Source organism: Hippopotamus amphibius, chromosome X, assembly GCF_030028045.1.
Source record: "Hippopotamus amphibius kiboko isolate mHipAmp2 chromosome X, mHipAmp2.hap2, whole genome shotgun sequence".
NCBI lineage: Eukaryota > Metazoa > Chordata > Mammalia > Artiodactyla > Hippopotamidae > Hippopotamus > Hippopotamus amphibius.
The window spans coordinates 83,168,176-83,194,736 of record NC_080203.1 but is presented as its reverse complement, the minus strand read 5'-3'; the positions used below and the strand labels follow the sequence as shown (position 1 = coordinate 83,194,736).

The window sequence follows — 26,561 nt, the reverse complement described above, 5'->3', positions numbered from 1 at the left end:
GAACCTGTGTCTATTAGCAGGTAGGATCTTTTAGGAGACCTGTAATTACTCAGATCCACCCCTTTCTCTATTCATCAGCAACAGAAATCTCTCTGGTTCTAAGACAGTGTGGTAAGAGGGTTTCTCTTCCTGGTGTGCTTTTTTCCCACAGAAATCTGGGTCCCATAGTATACGTATATGTATGTGTGTAGAGCAGGGGGAAGAGACAAAAGAAATGAAGGAAGGGTGGGGGAGAGAAAGGAAAGAGGGGAGAGAAAAAGGAAAAAAGAGAGAGAAAAAGAGAAGGGAGGAGAGGGAGAGTAAAGGGAGATGGAGAGAGAAAGAAGAGAGGAGAGAAAAAGATGACTACCACTAAGTACTATAGGGACTCTAATTCCCAGTAAGGCCACCCAACTGCTTTGTTAGTTTTGCATACCTGGACTGCAGACAGAACATGCTGACATTTACAAGATCTTTGCTCTTAGAGAAGCTATAGACCAAAAACCATGTTGTTGTTGTTTTTTTCCATTTCCCTTCCAGGAAGGGAGGAAGGGAGGAAATCAAGTGCACTTCAAAGGTCTCTGAACCCATTTACTATCCTTATTTGCCACAATTATTGGTAATAACTTGGAAACACTGCAAAAATAAAGACAGGACATCTGGCTCCAGGAACACCAACAGCATGATGATATCTAAGAGCCCATGTTCCACATAAGCCCTGCTCTATGTGGCATCACCTCTGACAACAAAGAGTATTCATCATGAAAACAATTGCTGTACCCTGCACATATTAAAAAAGCTTTATCCTGCTTTCACAGCAAGCATCTCTGATTTAGATCTCTTCTTTTAAGTAATAAGTGAGAAAATATGTAACAGGGCAGGAAGGAGGAAAGGAAAAGGTAGAGGGCAAATGAAGTCTTCTGTGTGAAGACATACAAGGTCATAGGAAGCAACTGTTAAAAATGCAACCCAGACTAGCCTTGAACTTATGCCTCATCACACCCTAATTTTCAGTACCCCCCCAATTAAAGAAAATTTGAGACTCAGAAAGGAATGCTGCATTTTACAGTCCACATACCTATCATTATTAAGTGCTGGAAGCACTTAAGAGTTTGAATCTTCCAGAAGCACTTAAGAGTTTGAATCTTCCAGACACACACACACAGACACACACACACACACACACACACACAGAGTTCCGTGGTCAGGTTAGGAAAACACTGCATAATAAGCAGGTTTCTTGCAGAGTTTCTCAGAGAATTTAATAGGTGAAAATTCACTACCAATCTCCATAGTGTTTGTGGTGTCAACATATTTTACCCTAGAATCCTTTTTTCTTTTTTAAACAACTTATCTTGTGGGACTGGTGGTCAACAGGAACAAAGTTTATGAAATGCTGGTATAATCCAATCTGCTCATTTTATTGAAGCAATACAGTGAAAAGGTTAAGAGCACAGGCTTTTGAGTCACAGACTGCTTCATTTTCTGACTCTCAGCAAGTTGCTTAAGCTTTCTGGATCTTGATTTCTTTATCTTTGAAATGAAGATATGCTATTGCTGCGAGTCTTAAATGAATACATAGATAAGCAATATTTATGTAAAGCACTTAGAATAGTGCCTGGCACATAGTAATTACTCAATAAAGGTTAGATATTATTATTTTATCCACAAGGAAAATGAAACCTAAGGTCACACAGCATGTCAGTATCAGCCCAGGTCTCCTGACCCCCTGTCCAGTATGAGTTTCTCAACCAATGAAAATGTCTTTGGAGATTATCAAAAACTCTTTCTACAGCACTTAAACATTGCACCACAAAACCACAAAATGATTTTTAAAAAGACACAACCCTAAAACAAACCCCAATATTTTCTAGGAGTAACAGCTTAGTTGGGGTTTCCCAAGTACAAAGTGAGGTCAAAGGAGAAGGTTCTGGTGGTAAGGAAAACAATTCCAATCCCCGTAAAATATCAGACCACTGCCACCAGGGCTTCCTGGGTAGCCTTTCTCTTTGCACTGTAGTACCAAGAGCCTTGGTACTCAGGATGCTCAGGTAAATACTCCTCTTTGAGACAGGCTGATCTTTGAGACCTTCGAGGACTGATATATACACTAAAGCCTCTACCATTGTTTGGCTCTGATGGAAAGAGAAAAGAATACATAGTCATGGAACACTTAATTTGTGTCAGTCCCTTAATATACCTTATCTAAATCTTCATCATAGTCCCAAGATATAGATATCATCTCTATTTTACAAATGAGGAAACTGAGACCCAGATCTTTTGAGTGATTTACCCGAGAACTCAGAGTTAAGAAATAATACATCTGGGGCTTCCCTGGTGGTGCAGTGGTTAAAAATCTGCCTGCCAATGCAGGGGACATGGGTTCAATCCCTGGGCTGGGAAGATCCCACATGCCACGAAGCAACTAAGCCCATGCACCACAACTACTGAGACTGTGCTCTAGAGCCCATGATTTGCAACAACTGAGCCCAGGTGCCTAAAGCCCATACTCCACAACAAGAGAAGCCACCGAAATGAGAAGCCCACACACCACAATGAAGAGTAGCCTCCACTCTCTGCAACTAGAGAAAGCCCATGTGCAGCAATGAAGACCCAATGCAGCCAACAAATAAATAAATAAATTTATAATAAAAAAAGAAGAAATAATACATCTGGAATTCAAACCTGGCCCTGTCCATGTTTCTTCCCCACCATATTACACTGTTTCTTTGACTGAAAGGCTCAAAGTGAAGCCAACTGGATTTAGACTTTTGAGAACTGGAAGAGGAGTACAACTCTTACCTCTAGAAGTCACATTTCCTTGATTATGAAAAACAATTTACCCAGTTTCATCTTGATTCATTTTGACCTTGCCTCTTTCCTAAATGAGTTTGAGGTGGTTTATAATAAAAGACAAATCTACAATTAGCTTATCCGAACAGAAATTCAATGCCATGATAAATGAGGAGGAAGCAATAATGCTAAATACAAGGGTTAATGTAGTTAATATGACTGAACACTAAATTTGGTACTCAGTTTCCCAGAAGACAAGCCAAAAGTTATCGGCTTTTAGGAAAGCTTCATATAAACTTTTATCTTGGGAGCATGTAGGGTGGCTTGAAATGCACTTTGTAAACCGTAAAGTACTATAAAGTGTTATTACTTACTACTATTATCCAGAATAGCATTGCATACCCATCCAGCACTCCCAATTATTTTGGCTGTTGTTTCAATGATAATTTTATACAATTTATCATAAGTCTGAACCAGTCATGCATACTAAACAACAAAAAGAGAATGCTGGCTCTGACACTTGCTAGATGTTTGACCTTGGACAAGAAGCTTCAGCAATCTGGGCCACAACTTTCACATGTGTGAAATGAGATGATCTTATTCATTCATTCATTCGTTCGTTCATTCATTCACAACTTTATTGAACTTCCATACCATAAAATTCACTTCTTTTGCATGTAAAATTCACTGATATTTTTAGTGAATTTACAAAGTTGTAAAACCATCACCACAATAGTTTTAGAATATTCCCATCATGGAGAAAAGAAATTGCATTTCCATTTCTTATTTACATAATCTTTTAAAAGGTCCTTTCTAACTTTTACATTCTTTGTTCCAGACTTACAAAGCTTTAGCAGCTTGTTGCTACCTATAGAACCAAGTTCAATTTCCTCAGTGTAACGTTCAAGGCCTTCTACAATCTACAAAACTTATTTCTCCAACTTAATTCCTTGCTACATTCCTCTCACTCCTGCCTCTGAGCTTAAGCCTCTGAATTTATGCTCTTGCAATTCCCTTGGTAGAGAGTCCCTCTCACCTCCCCAATCTCTGAAGAGTAAAATCCTATTATTCAGACTCAGCTTACATGCCACTACTTCTATAAAGTTTTCTTCATTTCATACTCTTCACACTCATCTAGAACTGGATCTGTTTTTGCCTTTAAACTCCAATAGTATTTCATTTGTCCCTCTCTTGATAGTTCTCACTTTCATTCTTTTTTTTTAATTTATTTATTTATTTATTTTGAGGTACACCAAGTTCAATCATCTGTATTTATACACATATTCCCGTATTCCTTCCCTCCCTTGACTCCCCCCCCACCCTCCTCGTCCCAGTCCTCTAAGGCATCATCCATCTTTGAGTTGAACTCCCTTTGTTATACAGCAACTTCCCACTGGCTATCTATTTTATAGTTGGTAGTATATATATGTCTATGCTACTCTCATGGTCTATGGCCATACCACCCTGAATGTGCCCGATCTCGTCTCACTTTCATTCTTGAATCTTATGCTTAACATCTCATCACCGTGCTTAAGAGATCCTAGAGGATAGTTCCTATATCTAAGACAGCTATATATTCTTAACAATTCCCAATATGGGATTCTGTAAACAGTAATAATGATAATGATGATGATGATAATCAGTAGCTAAATTAAGTAGCTAATTCACAATATGCCAGGCACTGTTCTAAGCACTTTTACAAATATTAACTCATTTAATCCTTATAACAACTCTGTGAGATAGGAACTATTATTATCACCACCATTTGACAGATGAAGAAATTGAAGCACAGAGAAGTTACATACTTGTCAAGATCACAAAGTTAGTTAAGTAGCAGAGTTGAGATTGAATTCAGACAGTCTGGACCCAAAGCATACACTCTTAAACACTACAGTAAATTTCTAAGCCAATTGAAACTCAATAAATGTTAACTGAAAAAAATCCTAATTAATGAAGTTCCATTCCAGGAAGGTAAGGTAATTAACAATTCTATGTGCTAAATAACACAGAAGTGATGGGGGGTAGGGAAAAGTACAAGGGATAAATTCTGATTTAGACAGGAGAGTCACTAAACTTTTGGGTAGTCCTGAGGTGCTACAAAAATCATAGTTAAACCCTAAGGCTATAACTTTAAAGGACAGTTCCTCTCTTATACATAGGCATTCAGAGTGCAAAATTGGTAGTATCTACTCTAGCTGAATGAATGCATATCGTACTATCCAGAAATATCACTCCTATGTATACCCCAATAAAAATGCATATGTATAGCCATCAAAAGAATGCTCTACTTGTAATAGCCAGAACAGGAAATTTTCCATCAACAGAAGAATGGATACATCACATGTGGCATGCTAACAAAATGGAACACTATATAGCAATGAGAACGATCTACAATTGCAAGGAATAATATGGATGGATCTTTAAAACATATTATCAAGCAAAAAAAGTCCAGATACAAAAGAGTATATACTGCCTGAATCCATTTATATTAAGTACAAAAAAAGGGCAAAACTAATCTATTCTGGTGGAAGTTAGGATAATCGTCACCCTTGGGAGGGGTATTGACTAGAACGGGAATGAGGGGATTACTAGTAACGTTCTGTTTCTTGAACAAGAGTGCTGGTTACATGCGTAGTTTGTGAATAGTCAAGGAGTACAAACTTATAATCTGTTAACTTTATGTACATTATACTTTAATACAGTTTTTTTTAAAAAAAGTCTTCCCAAGAAGGAAAAAAGACTCAAGCAAGAGCCAAAAATAATCCTTTGTATTTCTGTGGTGTCAGTTGTGATTTCTCCTTTTTTCATTTCTAATTTTATTGATTTGTGTCCTCTCCCTTCTTTTCTTGATGAGTCTGGCTAAAGGTTTATCAATTTTGTTTATTTTCTCAAAGAACCAACTTTTAGTTTTATTGAATTTTGCTATTGTTTTCTTCTATTTCATTTATTTCTGCTCTGATCTTTATGATTCCTATCCTACTGATTTTGGGTTTTCTTTGTTCTTCTTTCTCTAGTTGTTTCAGATCTATGGCTAGATTTTTTACTTCAGATTTTTCTTGTCTCTTGAGGTGAGATTGAATTGCTATAAACTTCCCTCTTAGAACTGCTTTTGCTGCATCCCACAGGTTTGGGGTCATCATGTTTTCATTGTCATTTATTTCTATGTATTTTTTAATTTCTTCTTTGATTTCTTCAGTGATCACTTGGATATTTAGTAGTACATTGTTTAGCCTCCATGTTTTTGTGTTTTTTACAGTTTTTTTTTTCCTGTAGTTGATTTCTAATCTCATAGTGTTGTGGTCAGAAAAGATGCTTCATATGATTTCAATTTTTTTTTAATTTTCCATGACTTGATTTGTGACTCAAGACATGATCTGTCCTGGAGAATGTCCCATGTGCACTTGAGAAGAAAGTGTATTCTGCCACTTTGGGGTGGAATGTCCTATAAATATCAATTAAATCTATCTGGTATACTGTGCCATTTAAAGCTTGTGTTTGCTTGTTTATTTTCTGTTTGGATGATCTGTTCATTGGTGAAAGTGGGGTGTTAAAATCTCCTACTATTATTGTGTTACTGTCAATTTCTGCTTTTATGGCTGTTAGCATTTGCCTTATGTATTACAGTGCTCCTATGTTGGGTGCATAAATATTTACAAATGTTATACCTTCTTCTCGGATTGATACTTTGATCACTATGTAGTGTCCTTCCTTATCTATTGTAACAGTCTTTATTTTAAAGTCTATTTTATCTGATATGAGTATTGCTACTCCAGCTGTCTTTTGATTTCCATTTGCATGTAATATCTTTTTCCATCCCTTCACTTTCAGTCTATATGTGTCCCTAGGTGTGAAATGGGTCTCTTGTAGACAACATATGTGTGGGTCTTGTTTTTGTATCCATTCAGCCAGTCTGTATCTTTTTGTTGGAGCATTAAATCCATTTACATTCAATGTTACTATCGATATATGTGTTCCTATTACCATTTTCCTAATTGTGTTGGGTTTGTTTTTGTGGGTCTTTTTCTTCTCTTGTATTTCCCTCCTAGAGAATTTCCTTTAGCATTTGTTGTAAAGCTGGTTTGGTGGTGCTGAATTCTCTTAGCTTTTGCTTTTCTGTAAAGCTTTTGATTTCTCCATCAACTCTGAATGAGATCCTTGCTGGGTAGAGTAATCTTGGTTGTAGGTTTTTCTCTTTCATCACTTTAAGTATATCCTGCCACTCCCTTCTGCCCTGTAGAGTTTCTGTAGAAAAATCAGCTGATAAACTTATAGTGTTTCCTTTGTATGTTATCTTTTGCTTTTCCCTTGCTGCTTTTAATATTTTTTCTTTGAATTTAATTTTTGTTAATTTGACTAATATGTGTCTTGGTGTGTTTCTTCTAGGGTTAATGCTGTATGGTACTCTCTGTGCTTCCTGGACTTGGGAGACTCTTTTTCCATGTTAGGGAAGTTTTCCACTATAATCTCTTTGAATATTTTCTCAGACCCTTTTTTTTCTCTCTTCTTCTTCTGGGACCCCTATAATTCTAAGTTAGTGTGTTTAGAGGTGTCCCAGAGGTCTCTAAGACTGTCCTCATTTCTTTTCATTCTTTTTTCTTTATTCTCTTCCTTGGCATTTATTGCCACCATTCTATCTCCCATCTCACTTATTCGTTCTTCTGCCTCAGTTATTCTGTTATTTATACTTTCCAGTGTATTTTTCATTTCAGTTATTGTGTTGTTTATTTCTGATTGTTTGTTCTTTAGTTCTTCTAGATCTTTATTAAACATTTCTTGTATTTTCTCAATTATATTTCTGAGATTGTAGATCATCTTTACTATCATTACTCTCAATTCTTTTCCAGCTAGGTTGCCTATTTCCTCCTCATTTATTTGGTCTTGTGTGTTTTTACCTTGTTCCTTCATCTGTGACATATTTTTTTGTCAACTCATTTTTCCCCCTCCTTTGGATGGGTGGGATGGTATTCCTGTCCCACTGGGTGTTTCACCTGAGGTTTCAAGCACTGGAGTTTGTAGGCTTTTGAGTAGAGCTGGGTCTTGGTGCTGAGGTGAGAACCTCTGGGAGACCTCACTCTGATGAATATTCCCTGGGGTGTGGGGGTTCCCTGTTAGTCCAACGTTTTGGATTCAGAGCTCCCACCTCAGGAGCTCAGGCCTGACCCCAGGCTTGTGAATCAAGATCCCAAAAGTCATGTGGAGCAGGAAAAGGAAAAGAAGAGAGAGAGACAAAAAAGTAGCAGAACAGCAGAAAAATAACAAGATAAAAAATAGAATAATAGGAAACTAACAGGTGTGTCAGAAAAAAAAATTTTTAAATAGATGGATCAACAATTGGAAGGTAAAACAACTGCAACAGCCAAAGCAAAGAGTTAGGAAAAAGAACAAAGGAAGAAAGAAAAAAAAAAGCCAGAAAAGGCCTTGGCTGTGGGGGCAGGGCTTAGGCAAGAGTAGGGGTTAGGCAGTGGGTGGGGCCTATGCTTAGAAAAGGCCCTGGGGGTGGTGGGGAATGGGACTTAGGCCCAATGAGGCAGAGGGGCCCAGGAATGCCTCTGGTCCTGGGGGCAAAGGACCAGGTCCAGGTACCCAGCAGACTCCCTGAGGCCAAGTTGGAGAAATGCTAGGCACCTCCCCCAGTCCTCCAATCTCAGAGGGTCCCTCCCCCTTGAGCTCTCTTCTTCCCCACCCTCTCCCTCCTATTCCCCTAGGACCCTCACAGCTGGAGGGGGCCCTGGAAGGCAGGAAACCAGACTCTGATGCCCAACAGGATTCCCAGGGCCAACTGGGCTAGGGAAAGGCCTGCGGCACCTCCCCACATCTCCCAGTCTCAGAGAGTCCCTGTCCATTTCTCTTCCTCTTCCCCCCAGCCCGACTCACCTAGGTCCAAAGTGGCTGGAGGGGGCCCTGGAGTGTGAAAAACCAGGTCCGTGAGCCCAGCAGCCTTCCCACAGCTAGTGGGCAGGGGAAGTACCTCTCCCACCTCCCATGATCCACCAATCCCAAAGGGCCCCCTCCCCTGCCCGCCTCTCCTCTTCTCCCCTGCTTTCCTCCTACACCCCTAGGACCAGTGTGACCTAGAGGGGCCCTTGGAGGACTGAAGATCAGGCCTGGGAATACAACAGGCTTTCCAGTGCCAAATGGGTAGGGAGATGTCCCACAGCATCTCCCCTGATCCTCTGGTACTGTAAGGTCCCCCCCACCACTGTCTGCCTTTCATCCTCTTCCCCTCTCCTCCCTCCCTCCCATGCTAGTAGGACCCATGCAGTTGGAGAGGGCTCCAGAGAACCAGAGACCAGATTTGGAAGCCCAGAAGGCCTGCTGGGCAGAGGAAAGGCCCTCTGCACCTCCCCTGGTCCTCCAATCCCAGATTACTACAAACAAATAGATGCCAATAAAATGGAAAACATGAAAGAAACGGACAAAATCTTGGAAACGTACAATCTTCCAAGACTGAATCAGGAGAATTAGAAAATATAAACAGACCTATCACAAGTAATGAAATTAAAGCTGTAATAAAAAATCTTCCAACAAACAAAAGTCCAGGACCAGATGGCTTCACAGGTGAATTCTATCAAACATTTAGTGAAGAGCTAACACCTATTCTTTTCAAACTCTTCCAAAAAATTGCAGAGGGAAGAACACTCCCAAATTTTTTTTACAAAGCCACCATCACCCTGATTCCAAAACCAAAGATATCACACACAAAAAAAGAAAATTACAGACATACCACTGATGAACATAGATGTAAAAATCCTCAACAAAATACTAGCCAACAGAATCCAATAACACATTAAAAGGATCATATACCATGATCAAATGGGGTTTATCCTTGGAATGCAAGGATTCTTCAATATATGCAAATCAATCAATGCAATACACCATATTAACAAATTGAAGGATAAAAACGACATGATCATCTCAATAGATGCAGAAAAAGCTTCTGACAAAATTCAACACCCATTTATCATAAAAACTGTCCATGAAATGGGCACAGAGGGAACATACCTCAACATAATAAAGGCTATATATGATAAACCCACAACAAACATTATTCTCAATGGTGAAAAACTGAAAGCATTTCCGCTAAGGTCAGGAATAAGACAGGGATGTCCACTCTCGCCACTCTTATTCAACATAGTTTTGGAAGGCCTAGCAATGGCAATCAGAAATGAAAAAGAAATAAAAGGGATATGAATTGGAAAAGAAGAAGTAAAACTGTCACTGTTTGCAGATGATATGATACTATACACAGAAAATCCTAAAGATGCCACCAGAAAACTACTAGAACTAATCAATGAATTTGGAAAAGTTGCAGGATACAAAATTGATGCACAGAAATCTCTTGCATTCCTGTACACTCACAATGAAAAATCAGAAAGGGAAATTAAGGATATAATCCCCTTTACCATTGCAACAAAAAGAATAAAATACCAAGACATAAACCAACCTAAGGATACAAAAGACTTGTATTCAGAAAACTATAAAACACTGATGAAAGAAATCAAAGATTACATGAACAGATGGAGAAATATACCATGTTTTTGGATTGGAAGAATCAACATTGTGAAAATGACTATACTACCCAAAGCAACCTACAGATTCAATGCAATCCATATCAAATTACCAATGGCATTCTTCGCAGAATTAGAACAAAAAATTTTACAATTTGTGTGGAAACACAAAAGACCCCAAACAGCCAAAGCAATTTTAAGAAAGAAAAATGCAGCTGGAAGAATCAGGCTCCCTGATTTCAGACTATAATAAAAAGCTACAGCAATCAAGACAGTATGGCACTGGCACAAAAACAGATATATAGATCAATGGTATAGGATAGAAAGCCCAGAGACAAACCTACACACATATGATCACCTAATATATGACAAAGGAAGCAAGAACATACCATGGAAAAAAGACAGTCTCTTCAATAAGTGGTGCTGGGCAAACTGGACAGCTACATGTAAAAGAATGAAACTAGAACACTACCTAACACCATACACAAAAATAAACTCAAAATGCATAAAACACCTAAACGTAAGACTAGACACAATAAAACTCTTAGAGGAAAATATAGGCAGAATACTCTATGACATAAATCACAGCAAGATCCTACTTGACCCACCTCGTAGAATAATGGAAATAAACACAGAAATAAACAAATGGGACCTAATGAAACTTAAAACCTTTTCCACAGCAAAGGAAACCATACACAAGACAAAAAGACAACCCTCAGAATGGGAGAAAATATTTGTAAATGAAGCAACTGACAAAGGATTAATCTCCAAAATACACAAGCAGCTCATGAAGCTCAATGTCAAAAAAAAACAAACAACCCAATCCAAAAATGGGCAGATGATCTAAACAGGTATTTCTCCAAGGAAGACATACAGATGGCCAACAGACACATGAAAAGATGCTCAACATCACTAATCATTAGAGAAATGCAAATCAAAACCACAATGAGGTATCACCTCACACCAGCCAGAATGGCCATCATCAATAAATCTAGAAACAATAAATGTTGGAGAGGGTGTGGAGAAAAGGGAACCCTCCTGCACTGTTGGTAGAAATGTAAATTGATAAAGCCACTATGGAAAACAGTATGGAGGTTCCTTAGAAAACTAAAAATAGAACTACCATACGACCCAGCAATCCCACTACTAGGCATATACCCTGAGAAAACCATAATTCAAAAAGATACACATACCACAATGATCACTGCAGCATTATTTACAATAGCCAGGACATGGATGCAACCTAAATGTCCATCAACAGATGAATGGGTAAAGAAGATGTGGCACATATATACAATGGAATATTACTCACCCGTCAAAAGGGATGAAATTGAGCTATTCGTAGTGAAGTGGATGGACCTAGAGTCTGTTATACAGAGTGAAGTAAGTCAGAAAGAGAAAAACAAATACCATATGCTAACACATATATACAGAATCTAGAAAAATGATACTGATGAACCTAGTGGCAGGGTAGACTAGAGATCCAGACGTAGAGAACGGCCTTGAGGACACCATGGGGAGAAGCTGGGACATAGTGAGAGAGTAGCATTGACACATACACACTACCAAATGTAAAATAGATGGCTAGTGGGAAGCTACTACAGAGCACAGGGAGACCAGCTTGATGCTTTGTGAAGACTTAAAGGGATGTGATAGGGAGGTTGGGAGGGAGGCTCAAGAGGGAGGGGATATTGTAATATATGTACACATGTGGCTCTTTCACTTTGTTGTGTCAGCAGAAACTGACACAACAATACTGTAAAGTAATTATCCTCTAATAAAGATTAAAAAATAAAAGGTCAGCTTTCACACATACACAAGAAAATTATTTGTGGGTTAATATTAGCTACCATATTCTGAGCATCTACCAAGTCCAAAATCATCTCCTCTGTCTTCCTCAGATAGCATTCTCCATGCTCCCTTCCAGGGCTACAATAACAAAGTGAATGCCAAGGAATATGATTTAACAAGGGAGAGAGATATATGTCAAATGTTAAATATTTACAAAATATTATCACCTTTGTACTTTCCAAAGTTCAAAGGACCAGGATAGGTATGTCCGACTACAAAGCTTGTCCTCTTTACACCTTAGGGACTCTACCAGGCACCACCAGTCACTCACTTAACAGCCATTCCTTACATTTTTATTTGCTAGTAATAGAATCCTGATTTTGCTCAGCTATCAGGTGGCCATCTGCTTCAAAGGAATTTGTTCCCTTCCAAGACCAGTGGTAGACCTTGATGTTACATCAAACGTGGTAGTTCCATTCCTATTCTAGCAACCAATTGAGAAATGGGCATGATCCAATCCTGTTAAATAAGACATGTAGGAAGTCTTAATGGGAAGCTTCTTGGGATATTTTTCTTTCTCTGAACAAATAATAATACAAAAAGGCCATTAATTTTATTTATATTTTTATGTGTGTTTTTTTTTTTCTTCTTTGGTAACTTTGGTAACCATCCTGGGACATTGGAGGTAATGACCATAAAAGGATACAACAATATCTGAGAATAACAGAATAGAAAAGAGAAAAAACCTAGAACCCTAATAAAATTGTTGACCTGATTTAACTAAACCTTTTACCTATATTTTTCTCTTCAAATAAGATAATAAATAACTTTTGGTTTCAATATTTGGGGGGGAAAAAAAAGAGCCAAAAATAAAAGTCACTTTTGCACTTGACATGCAGAACTAATGAATGACAAACTCATGGTTATCTCCTTGTCCTGATATGAACAAGACAGATGTATTTCCCTTTTGTGGAAACAGTGAATAAATAAGAGAGAGGCAATTCTAAGTCCTTGTCATTAGTGCAACCCTAAACCTTCCCAGAACTTATAAAGAAAAAATAATAGACTTGTGGCAAGATACTACCTGTGGGCACTCACAGCCTTGCCAGGCACGAAAAGAAATGCCAAATTTATTTAAAGAACTAAATCTTCAGTTGGAATTTTTATATGTATTTCAAGACTTTCAATATCATCCATGGAGCCTGAGGGAATGGAAGGGAGGAGGTCCACAACTGGGAATGCTTGTGGAGAAAACCCAGACTGCCATAGAAGCAAGGTGGCACTGCTGAGTGACAGGCAGGGGTAGAGCCACCACTGCAGCCTCTCTACCCCCCACACACTGGCCCCTGCCCCCCCCCCCCCCGGTGGTAGGAAAGGCCCCCGCCAGGGCTAGCCCTCACACACCTGCTGCCAGGCACTAGGAAAGGCCCCCACTCGGGCTGGCCCTTGCACTCCTGCTGCCAGGCACTAGGAAAGGCCACCAACAGGAAGGGCCCACGCAGGCATGCATCCAAATGCTAGGAAAGGCCCCTGCCATGGCAGGCACACATGCACATGCCACCAGGCACTAGGAAAAGCCCCCACAGGGGCTGGCCTCATGCCTGCCACTGAGCACTAGGGAAGGTCCCCACCAGGGCTGGCCCTCACATGCCTGCTGCTGGGCACTAAGAAAGGCCCCTGATGAGGTGGGTCCAATATGCCTCTGGGGGCCCATGTATACCTGTGGCCAAATGCTAGGAGGGGCCCTCAATGTGGCTGGACCTCATGTACCTGCTGCCAGCCACTAGAAAAGGCCCTACCAGGGCTGACCCTCTCACACCAGCGACTGGGCAATAGGAAAGGCTGCCACTAGGGCCGGATCTCTCACGTCCATGGCTGACAGCTTCCCCAAACACATCATCATGGATGGGACCAGACCTCTCATGGACACCAATTCCCCCACACACCTGTTGCTGCTGGGGCCCCCGTGACCCCAGCAACCATGCCAACTCCACACACTGTCCTCACTGAGACAGACCCAAGTGCTGCAGGGCAGACTCGGGAGCAGACTCCTGTGGGTGGCCCGCACACAGAGGTGGGGCTAAAACCACAGTCAAGACCCAGGAGTGGGACAACTAAGGAAGAGGAATGAAAATCCTTCCATACAGGTGCACAAGCCACACATTAAATCCCTGCCATCAGCTTGGTAAATCCTGCATCTATGAAATATCTGAATGGACAATGAGTGTACCTACAACTGACACTGCTCTAGCCCTTGCAGCTGTGTACTTTAAGGTTTGCATACTGATTTTGTTTTGTTTTCTGTTTTGGGGGGTTTGTTATTGTTGTTATTTTTATTTTTAATTTCTTGATTTCATTTTTGTATTCTTTTGATTCTCCAGTTGTTCTCATATTTTTTTGTTTTCTTTGCTTTTTTTGTTTCTTTTTCATGTGTGTGTTTGTTTTTGTTTGTTTGGCTTTGCTTTTACCATTTGTCTTGGGGTTTGTCTCTGTGTTCCCTTTTCTTAATGCTATTGTTACTGTCTGTTTTGTCTTCACTATTTGTCTTGGCTTTTATTAATCTGTTTGTTTTCTTCCCCTCTTTCTATATTTTTCCCCTTTTTTTCTTTTTTGCCATACAGTGTGGCTCACGGGGTCTTGGTTCCCCAGCCAGGGGTCGGGCCTGAGCCACTGGGGTGGGAGCACCAAGTCCAGGATGCTGGACTGCCAGAGAATTCCTGGCCCCAGGGAATATTAATCAGCAAGAGTTCTCCTGGACGTCTTCATCTCAACACTAAGACCTAGCTCTACCCAACTGCATACAGGTCCCAGTGCTGAATGCCTCACAACAAACAATAAGCAAGACAGGATCACAAACCAACCCATCAGCCAACAGGCTGGGTAAAGTTACTAAGCTCACAAACACCCCAAAATACATTACCTGACACAACCCTAGCAATCATAGGGACAAGATCCAGCTCCACTCATCAGAGTGCAGGCACCAGTCCCTCCCACCAGGAAGCCTACACAAGCCACTGCACCAACCTCACCCACTGAGGACAGACAACAGAAGTAAGACGATCTACAACACTGCAGCCTCTGGAAAGGAGATCTTGAACATAATAAGTAAGACAAAACGAGAAGACAGAGAAATATGTTGCAGACAAAGAAACAAGGTAAAAACCCACAAGACCAAATAAATGAAGAAAAATGGGCAATCTATCTGAAAAAAAGAATTCAGAGCAATGATAGTAAAGATGATCCAAAATCCTGGAAACAAAATGGAGGCACAGATGGAGAAAATACAAGAAATGTGTAACAAGGACCCAGAAGAACTAAAGAAAAAACAAAGAGTGAAGAACAATACAATAACTGAAATGAAAAATACACTAGAAGGAGTCAATAGCAGAATAACTGAGGCAGAAGAACGGATAAGTGAGCTGGAAGATAGAATGCAGGAAATCACTGCCACAGAACAGAAGAAAGAAAAAGAATGGAAAGAAATGAAGACAGTCTCAGAGACCTCCAAGACAACATTAAATGCATCAACTTTCGAATTATAGGAGTACTAGAAGAAGAGAAAGAGGAAGGGTCTGAGAAAATATTTGAAGAGATTATAGTTGAAAACTTTCCTAACATGGAAAAGGAAATATTCAATCAAGTGCAGGAAACACAGAGAATCCCATACAGGATAAACCCAAGGAGAAACATGCCAAGACACATACTAATCAAACTAACAAAAATTAAATACAAAGAAAAAAATGTTAAAGCAGCAAGGGAAAAGCAACAAATAGCATACAATGGGATCCCCATATGGTTATCAGTTGATTTTTCAGCAAAAACTCTGAAGGCCAGAAGGGAGTGGTAGGATATATTTAAAGTGATGAAAGGGCAAAACCTACAACCAAGATTACTCTACCCAGCAAGGATCTCATTCAGATTTGATAGAGAAATCAAAAGCTTTACAGACAAGCAAAAGCTAAGAGAACTCAGCACCACCAAACCAGCTTTACAACAAATGCTTAAGGATCTACTCTAGGTGGAAAACACAAGAGAAGAAAAAAAACCTAAGAAACACAAAGCAATTAAGAAAATAGCAATAGGACCATACACACAGATAATTACCTAAAATGTACATGGATTAAATGCTCCAGCCAAAAGACACAGACTGGCTGAATGGATACAAAAACAAGACCTGTATATATACTTTTACATGAGTCCTACTTCAGAACTAGGTACACATAGAGACTGAAAGTGAGTGGCTGGAAAAAGATATCCCATGCAAATGGAAATCAAAACAAAACTGAAGTAGCAACACTCATACCAGACAAAATAGACTTCAAAATAAAGGCTGTTACAAGAGACAAGGAAGGACACTACATAGTGATCAAGGGATCAATCTAAGAAAAAGATATAACAATTGTAAATATTTATCTACTCAACAAGGAGCACCTCAATACATAAGGCAAATGCTAACAGCCATAATAGGAGGAATCAACAGTAACACAATAATAGTGGGGGACTTTAACACCCTACTTACACCAAGGCACAGGTCATCTGACAGAAAATTAATAAGGAAACACAAGCCTTAAATGACACATTAGGCCAGATAGACTTAATTGATATTTATGGGACATTCCATCTGAAAGCAGCAGAATACACTTTCTTCTCAAGGGCACACAGAACATTCCCCAGGCTGGATCACACTTTGGGTCACAACTCAAGCCTCAGTAAATTTAAGAAAATTGAAATCACATCAAGCATCTTTTCTGCCCACAATGCTATGAGATTTGAAATAAATTACAGGGAAAAAAAAACTATAAGAAACACAAACCCACGGACGCTAAACAATATGCTACTAAATAACTAAGAGATCACTGAAGAAAACAAAGAGGAAATCAAAAAATACCTAGAAACAAATGACAGTGAAAACACAATGACCCAAAACCTATGGGATGCAGCAAAAGAAGTTGTAAGAGGGAAGTTTATAGCAGTACAATCCTGCCACAAGAAAAAAGAAAAATCTCAAATAAATACCTAAATTTACACCTAAACACAACTGGAGATAGAAAAACAATTAAAACTCAAAAGTAGTAGAAGGAAAGAAACCATAAAGATCAGAGCACAAATAAATGAAATAGAAATGAAGAAAACAATAGCAAAGATCAATGAAACTAAAAGCTGGTTCTTTGACAAGATAAACAAAATTGATATTTACCAAGACTCATCAAGAAAAAAAAGGAAGAGGACTCATATCAATAAAATTAGAAATGAAAAAGAAGTAACAAGTAATACTGCAGAAATACAAAGGCTCATAAGAGTCTATGGCAAGCAATTATAAGCCAATAAAATGGACAACATGAAAGAAATGGACAAATTCTTAAAAAGGTACAACCTTCCAAGACTGAACCAGGAAAAATAGAAAATATGAACAGACCAATCACAAGTAATGAAATTGAAACTGTGATTAAAAATCTTCCAACAAATAAAAGTCCAGGACCAGATGATTTCACAGGTGAAATCTATCAAACATTTAGAGAGGAGCTAACACCCACCCTTCTCAAACTCTTCAAAAAATTTTCAGAGGGAGGAGCACTCCCAAGCTCAATCTACAAGGCTACCATCACCCTGATACCAAGACCAGAAAAAAAGATATCACAAAAAAAGAAAATTACAAACCAATATCACTGATGAACATAGATGCAAAAACTCTACACAAAATACTAGCAAACAGAATCCAACAATACATTAAAAGGATGATTACAGCATGATCAAGTGGGATTTATCCTGGGGATGCAAGGATTCTTAAATATATGCAAATCAATCAATGTGATATACCATATTAACAAATTGAAGAATAAAAACCATATGATCATCTCAGTATATGCAGAAAAAGCTTTTGACAAAATTCAACACCCATTTATGATAAAACTGTCCAGAAAGTAGGCATAGAAGGAAACTATCTCAAAATAATAAAGGCCATATACGATAAACCCACAACAAACATCATTCTCAATGCTGAAAACCTGAAAGCATTTCCTCTAAGATCAGTAATAAGAGAAGGATATCCACTCTCACCACTATAATTCAACATAGTTTTGGAAATCCTAGCAATGGCAATCAGAGATGAAAAAGAAATTAAAAAAATCCAAATTGGAAAAGAAGTAAAACCATCACTGTTAGCAGATGACATGATACTATACATAGAAAATCCTAAAGATGTCACCAGAAAACTACTAGATCTCATCAATGAAATTGGTAAAGTTGTGAGATACAAAATTAACACACAGAAATCTCTTGCATTTCTATATACTAACAATGAAAGATCAGAAAGAGAGATTAAGGAAATGATCCCACTCACCACTGCAACATAAAGAATAAAATACATAGGAATAAACCTATGTAAATAGGCAAAAGGCCTGTACTCAGTAAACTATAAGATATTGATGAAGGAAATCAAAGACAACACAAATCGATGGAGAGATATACCATGTTCCTGGATGGGAAGAATCAATATTGTGAAAATGGCTTTTCTACCCAAAGCAATCTACAGATTCAATGTAATCCCTATCAAATTACCAATTGGCAATTTCCACAGGACTACAACAAAGAATTTTACAATTTGAATGCAAACACAAAACACCCCGGATAGCCAAAGCAAACTTGAGAAAGAAAAATGGAGCTGGAGGAATCAGGCTTCCTGACTTAAGATTATACTACAAAGCTACAGTAATCAAGATAGTATGGTACCAGCACAAAAACAGAAATATAGATCAATGGAACAGGATAGAAAGCCCAGAGATAAACCCACACACCTATGGTCCTTTGACAAAGGATGCAAGAATATACAGTGGGAAAAGACAGTCTCTTCAATAAGTTGTGCTGGGAAAACTGGAGAGCTACATGTAAAAGAATGAAACTAGAACACTACCTAACACCATACACAAAAATAAACTCAAAATGGATTAAAGACCTAAATGTAAGCCTAGACACTATAGAACTCTTAGAGGAAAACATAGGAAGAACATTCTTTGACATAAATCACAACAAGATCTTTCTTGACACACCTCCTAGAGTAATGAAAATAAAAACAAAAATAAACAAATGGACATAATGAAACAAACACTTTTGCACAGCAAAGGAAACCATAAACAAGACAAAAAGACAACCCTCAGAATGGGAGAAAGTATTCACAAACAAAGCAATGGACAAGGGATTATTCTCAAAAATATACAAACAGCCCATGGAGCTTAATATCCAACAAACAACCCAATCAAAAAAATAGGCAGAAGACCTAAATAGACACTTCTCCAAAGCATAAATACAGATAGCCAAGAGGCACATGAAAAGATGCTCAACATCACTAATTCTTAGAGAAATGCAAATCAAAAATATGATAAGATATCACCTCACACCGGTCAGAATGGCCATCATCAAAACATCTAGAAACAGGGCTTCCCTGGTGGTGCAGTGGTTAAGAATCTGCCTGCCAATGCAGGGGACATAGGTTTGAGCGCTGCTCTGGGAAGATCCCACATGCTGCAGAGCAATTAAGCCTGTACACCACAACTATTGAGCCTGTGCTCTAGAGCCTGTGAGCCACAACTACTGAGCCCATGCACTGCAACTACTGAAGCCCATGCGCCTAGAGCCCATGCTCCACAACAAGAGAATCCACCACAGTAAGAAGCCTGCACACCACAATGAAGAGTAACCCCCACTCTCCACAACTACCAAAAGCCTGCATGCAACAACCAATACCCAATGCAGCAAATAAATTAAAAATAATTAATTACTTAAAAAAATCCTGAAACAATAAATGCTGGAGAGGGTGTGGAGAAAAGGGAACCCTCTTACACTGTTGGTGGGAATTGATACAGCCCCTATGGAGAACAGTATGGAGGTTCCTTAAAAAACTAAAAATAGAATTACCATATGAACCAGCATTCCCACTGCTGGGCATGCACCCTGAGAAAAACATAATTCAAAATGACATATGCACCCCAATGTTCACTGCAGCACTATTTACAATAGCCAGGTCATGGAATCAACCTGAATGTCCATTGACTGATGAATGGATAAAGAAAATGTGGTACATATATATAATGGAAAATAATAACTCAGTCATGAAAAGGAACGAAATTGGGTCATTTGTAGAGATGTGGATGGACCTACAGACTGTCATACAGAGTGAAGTCAGAAAGACAAAAACAAATATCGTATATTAACGCATATATGTGGAAGCTAGAAAAATGGTATAGATGAACTTATTTGCAAAGCAGAAATAGAGGCACAGATGTAGACAATAAATATATGGATACCAAAGGGGAGGGGGGGTGGGATGGATTGGGAGATTGGGATTGACATATATACACTACTATGTATAAAATAGATAACAAATGAGAACAGACTGTATACCACAGGGAACTCTACTCAATGCTCTGTGGAGACCTAAATGGTAAGGAAATCCAAGGAAGAGGGGATATATGTATACGTGTGACTGATTCACTTTGTTGTACAGCAGAATCTAACACAACATTTTAAAGCAACTGTACTCCAATAAAAAAAGGATATTATTAGAGATGGGCAATTGCATGCTACAGCTAAGGAACAGAGGTAGGTTTCTGCAGGATGCACATTTGATCAACATACTGGGCTTTGATATAAGCCATGACCAACCTCTCCTTTCTGAAGTTACTCAAGTACCATAGTAAAATTAATACAGTTAAAGCACTCATTGGGGGAACTGATAAAATGATAGCCTGGGGAAAACAATATGTTTGTAAACCTTCTCCCAACGTAGTAGCTGAAATAAGTCAGAGGTGTCAGATCTGTCCTAAGTATAACCCAGAAAAACCTATTCATACTAATCAGAGCCACTTTCCTTTGCCTCGTGGTCCCTTTGCTATCTGGCAGCTGGATTTTATCTAGCTGTCTCCCTCTCAAGGATGTTCTGATGATGGCATGCATATATTCCCATTGGGTGAAAGCCTCTCCCTGCAGACAAGCAACTCCCCTTCCAGTGGCCAAAATACTGTTGGAAAGGATTATTCCTACTTGGGAAATTCCTCTGGAATTACATAGTAATAACAGTGCCCAATTCACTAGACAAATTCTAAATGCTGTTTGTGAAATCTGGCCTATATTACCACATTTCTACTGTGACTATCATCCTCAATCTTCTGGTCCAATGGAAAGAACCATTGATATAATCAAAACTCAACTGGCAAAAATCTCCGAGGCCTTCAGCTTTCCTTGACCTAAATTGCTAACCATAGTTCTATTAAACTTAAGATCTATAACCTTTGGAAAACACAAACTGTCACCATTTGAAAAAAAAATTGAAAAACCCCTCATTCTTCACTCAGGACTATACAAGCCCCTTCTAGTCAAGGGAGATCTTTTACATTATTGTCAAAGTCTCATTAAGGCCCTAAAGAAATGAGCACGTGGTTGAAAACTTTTTTCACAGTGAGCTCTTGGGAGATGGAGATACAGAACACCACAATTTAAAACCAGTGGACTATGTTTATTGGAAAAGACATATTTTAAAGGACTCCTTACAACCCAGATAGAAGGGACACTATTAGGTACTTTTAACCAACACCTTGTGCCGTTAAATTTAAAGGCATTGTTTCTTGGATTCATTTTTCCAATTTAAAGAAAAAAGACTTCCCCACTTGAGTGGGCCTCTGAAACAGCTGGAGACCTAAAGCTGAAATTGACCCAGAAGTGATGCAGATGGCATCTAATGTAAATGGCTTTCCCAAGACTTTGGACAAGGCCGGTACTATCCATGATCCCCACTGATGAAATCCCTCAAGTTACCCTTGTTCTAATTGCTGTCATCATAAAGTTGTTACATCTCCTTCATTATGCAATAACTCATGATGCATCAACTTGCCTCTCCTTCTTATAGACATATTTTCAAGGAGTGAAAATTTTCATGAATAGGTTTATGGTCAGGAATTAAGGTTTAGAGGAAATGACCCTGGCCCTTTGCTCCTTCGATTTTGACTAAGAAAGACTGAAGAACTGAACTTTTGGGACTCCTTCTTGAAGCTACAGGTTTATTAATGTACGCTGCCCTACTACATACAGTGGGCATCCTCTATGAGTGGTAATTTTATCTTGCATTACCTCTGCTGGGAATAAGCCTCTGGCTTCAATTCTTGGCCATTTGATTAACCTATTCCACTTGGGATTCTTTCACTAACCACGACCAGGAGTTACCCTTAGTCCACAGCCACCATGGAAAACAGTATGGAGGTTCCTTAAAAAAACTAAAAATAGAGCTACCATATGACCCAACAATCCCACTACTGGGCATATACCCTGAGAAAACCATAATTCAAAAAGATAAATGTACCACAATGTTCATTGCAGCATTATTTACAACAGCCAGGACATAGAAGCAACCTAAATGTCCATCGACTGATGAATGGATAAAGAAGATGTGGCACATATATACAATGGAATATTATTCAGCCATAAAAAGGAATGAAATTGAGCTATTTGTAGTGAGGTAGATGGACCTAGAGTCTCATACAGAGTGATGTAAATCAGAAAGAGAAAAACAAATACCATATGCTAATGCATATATATGGAATCTAGATGGCAGGGCAGGAATAGAGATGCAAACAGAGAACAGACTTGAGGACACCAGGGAATGGGGGGAAGGAGAAGCTGGGACGTAGTGAGTAGCACTGGCACATACACACTACCAAATGTAAAATAGACAGCTAGTGGGAAGCTGCTACAGAGCACAGGGAGATCAGCTTGATGCTTTATGAAGACCTAAAGGTGGGGGGATAGGGAGGGTGGTAGAGAGGCTCAAGCGGGAGGGGATATGGGGATATATGTATACATATAGCTGATTCACTTTGTTGTACAGCAGAAACTAACACAATACTGTAAAGCAATTATACTCCAATAAAGATGAAAAAGAAAAAAGAAAAGAAGAAAAAAAGACTGACTTTTCTTGAGATAGTTCCTTTACTAGAGTACATAATTCTATTATTATCTCTCTTAATATCCATCCAGACTTCTTATGCCTGGGAAAATAATGCCTTATTCTGCATTTCTCAAAGTCTAGCCGCTGGAGGAAATCTAACAGACTATTGGATACGCCATCAGCACTCTAGATCATTCACTGAATACTGGCATCCCCTTGCCTTGGCTTTCCCCCATCTTACTGGTATCCCTCTACCATATCTTATTCGGAATTCATCATTCTCTAAGCATACCATGTTCATCTAACTCGAATCCACAGTTCCCTTTCCTTGTTTTTCTTGTTTGCAACCAGATAAAACCCAGAACATTTCCTTAGGAACACGTGTTCCAATGAAGCCCTGCGGTTACCTGGAAACATCAGATCCAGCTTCCAAACTTACCCACCTTTACTGCACTGTGCAACAACAAAACATATTCTCATAAAGGCTTCTAGGCTGCTCAAATATAACCAACCCATGACTGAATTTCACTTTTTACACCTCCTTTCTCTATGCTCCATCTTTGTCTTTATTTGTGGTTGGAAGGGTGCCACCTGGAGGATGTCCTGCCTCAATACCCTAACCCCAGGTTCTCAATGTGCGCTAGGACTTTTAATAGCTCCTTCAACTGTGTTAAGTTCTTCAGAAATTACCAAATGGCACACACACTCTATCTTCTGCCTCTGCCAAGAAACCCCTAATGAGGGATTTCAAAGGTTGCCAAGAATTATTTAAACCTCATGGAGAGTTTAAATAATTGACAAAATTATTGGAAATCTCTCTGCTACCATAGCAGACACAGCTAATGCCACAGTTAGAGCATTATGTGCCCAAAAAGACTCCCTGAATATGCTTGCTCATGCTGTGTTAGATAAAAGATTTGCCTTGGATTACCTTCTAGCAGAACTTGGAGGTGTCTGTACCATCTTAAATACCATCTGTTGTACTTGGATAAATGCCTCTGGTATAGCAGAAACTCAAATTGGGATCTTAACAAAAGAAGGCCGCTTTACTTCATCCTGATAATCTTAATACTCCCGTAATGTTTGATTTGTTTCGTTGGTTGCGCTCAAACATTGGATCTTGGTTCAAAACTGTTCTGCAAACTGGGTTATTAGTCTTAATAACTGTTGTCAGCTTCTTTATATTGATAAAGTGCTTGCTTAAATTGATTACTTCTATACTTAACCATTCTACTGCTCAGCTGATGTTCATGCAAATTGATAAACTCAAGGCAGCACAACATCACAGTGTCCCCAATGAATTTTCCAATCCATCCACTGATTCATTCACACAACCATCCTCTAAGGGACATGATGGACCTGGAGCAGGCATGCAAGCCATTCTGGCTATGTGGCAATAATTGCTCCAATAATGTTTTCTTCAGGAAAAAGCATGGGCAAAAGGGGGAAATGTGAAAAGAATTATGTCAGGAATGACTAAGACGTGACCTGAGGACCTCCATGTTTGCTGCTCATGCTGGACTTTTGCTGAACACTCTAAATTAAAACTGCTGAATAGTTGCTGAGTTGCTAAAATGAAAGAATAATGCTGAGAACTGGACTTTATCTGGCCTAAGAAAACATAACTTTCCCTAATAATGAATGAGATAGATTCCATAACTCAATCTTATGTATAGAATCATTTTACCCTCCAATCCAAATTGTTGGTAAACAACTTGTATAAGCCTGCATTAACTTCCCTCTTTTCTTCTAAAAACCCTGGCCATTTTCCTCTAGTGGGACACTATTCTGGTTTCTTCCAGACTTTCTCTGATCCCTGAATTGCAATTATAAGACCCCAAATAAACTACCTTTTTGCCTCTTTACAGTTAGTGATCCTTATGGTTAATACTAGTTACAAAAAAAGCTTTCACACACATCCTTTTATTTAGTCCTCACAACCACGCTGTGAAGTGAGCAGAACAAATTTCATTATCCCCATTTGGTAAAGGAGGAAAAACAGTCTCAGAGAGGTTAATTTGTCTAAAGTCATAAGCTACTAGTTGAGGGGACCAGCATTCTAACTCGAGTCTTTTGGATTCAAAATCCGTGCTCTTTCTATTACAATGTACTGGGCTTTTATGTGGGCTTCAGTTAACCTGGGCCACATCTGTTATGACCGATAGAAAAAATTTAAGCAGAGACTAGTTGTAACTCTTCCCTGAGCCTCAGCCTGATAGTAGAAAGAAAACTGACAGGAGAGAGGTAGAATTCGAATAGAAATAGGCTGGGGAGGGAAACAGTAAGGTTTGTAAAGAAAAGAAGTATAAGAGGCTCTAACTGGGGGATCAGCTGTACACAGACACCAGCTAGGCTGGCAATGTCACCTCTCGGGTTTTTCTTCCTGGCTAAGCAAGGTCAGGTCCACTCTGCTACACCTCCTTCTTTTCTCATAGCCCAGCTTGGGGCTGGACAGATGCTTTTGCCCCCAAAACCTGCACATTCATGCCTGGGATCTGGGTGGGGGTGATAGTGGTGGTCTGGACAACCGTTGGGGCAGGTCAGGGGCAGGATTCAAGAGAAGGGTAGGGAAACGCTGGAAAAAGGAAGTAACAAGTGCAGTGAATGTGCATAAAAGGCTGGAGTAAAGAGGTGTGTGAGGTAAAGGCTGGGGAACAGGGAGGAGGTGGTGTCGGAGGGGCAGGTCAAGGAGGGGCATGGCAGACAAGCACGCGGCGCGGGGCCGGCGTCATGTGAGAGGACGATTGGCACAGGACTACCTCTCCTTCGCGCCACAGCCGTCGGGTCCCAAGGAGAAGAAAGTTCAGTTTGAGGGAAACGGGTTGTGAACCGAGGAATATCACTCGCGCCTGGCGCGGAAGAGGGCGTCAAAGAGCACACTGAGAAGGCTTGAGGGGTGTGTGCCTAGGCTCGCGGCTGAGCACCGAGAGGGAGCCTGCGGCTCCCAGCCTTGCCGAACTCTCCTTCTTACCTTGGGCACCGTGATATGGTCCATGACCGCGGTTCCCGCCACCCGAATCCTTCAGTGCTACTCGGGCTGCTGCCGCCACCACCGTTGTACTTGCCTCCTTGCCCAACCCAGGCTCCAGCCCCCGCCCTCCCTGTCCTGGATCAAGTTCTCGTCATCTGATCATCGCGGAAGCTCCTATCGCGACACTTTGCCCATGGCCGCTCCCGCCATCTTTCTTCCTGGCAAATGCCTTTCGCTTCGGGGGAGCCTGTCAAAATGCCATCCTTTGGCAGGGGAAACTGTGCTAAATATACAGTCTAGCTCTCTAAGAACGCTTAGTTTGAAAAAAATCCAGTTATTGTGAGCTTTTTCATATTTTTAAGGGCAAAGCTATTAGGAAAGTAGACAGAAGGCAGAACAGTGACATATTAGGCTCACAAATATTTCTAGGACTGCTTCCATTTTTATTAAGATTAAAAAACAACAAAAGATTGTTCTGGCTCAGACTCCAGGTTTGTCCCAGGAGTTCTCAAGTCCCAGACTCGAGTGCTGACACCCTTCTCACATCTTATGATGCTGTAAGGATTCTGAGCACCAATATAACTCC

At 39.7% G+C, this 26,561-nt stretch overlaps 1 protein-coding gene across 1 annotated transcript in view; it reads right to left on the bottom strand.

Annotated features, from left to right (window-relative positions):
* The window catches only part of MTMR8 (myotubularin related protein 8), a 176,201-nt gene extending 150,116 nt beyond the window's left edge, over positions 1-26,085 (bottom strand). Inside the window, exon 1 of the mRNA XM_057718611.1 lies at positions 25,976-26,085. Coding sequence (XP_057574594.1) covers positions 25,976-25,999 — 24 coding nt within the window. The 5' untranslated portion in view covers positions 26,000-26,085. The remainder of the gene's footprint in view (positions 1-25,975) is intronic.
* Between the last annotated feature and the right edge of the window lie 476 nt (positions 26,086-26,561).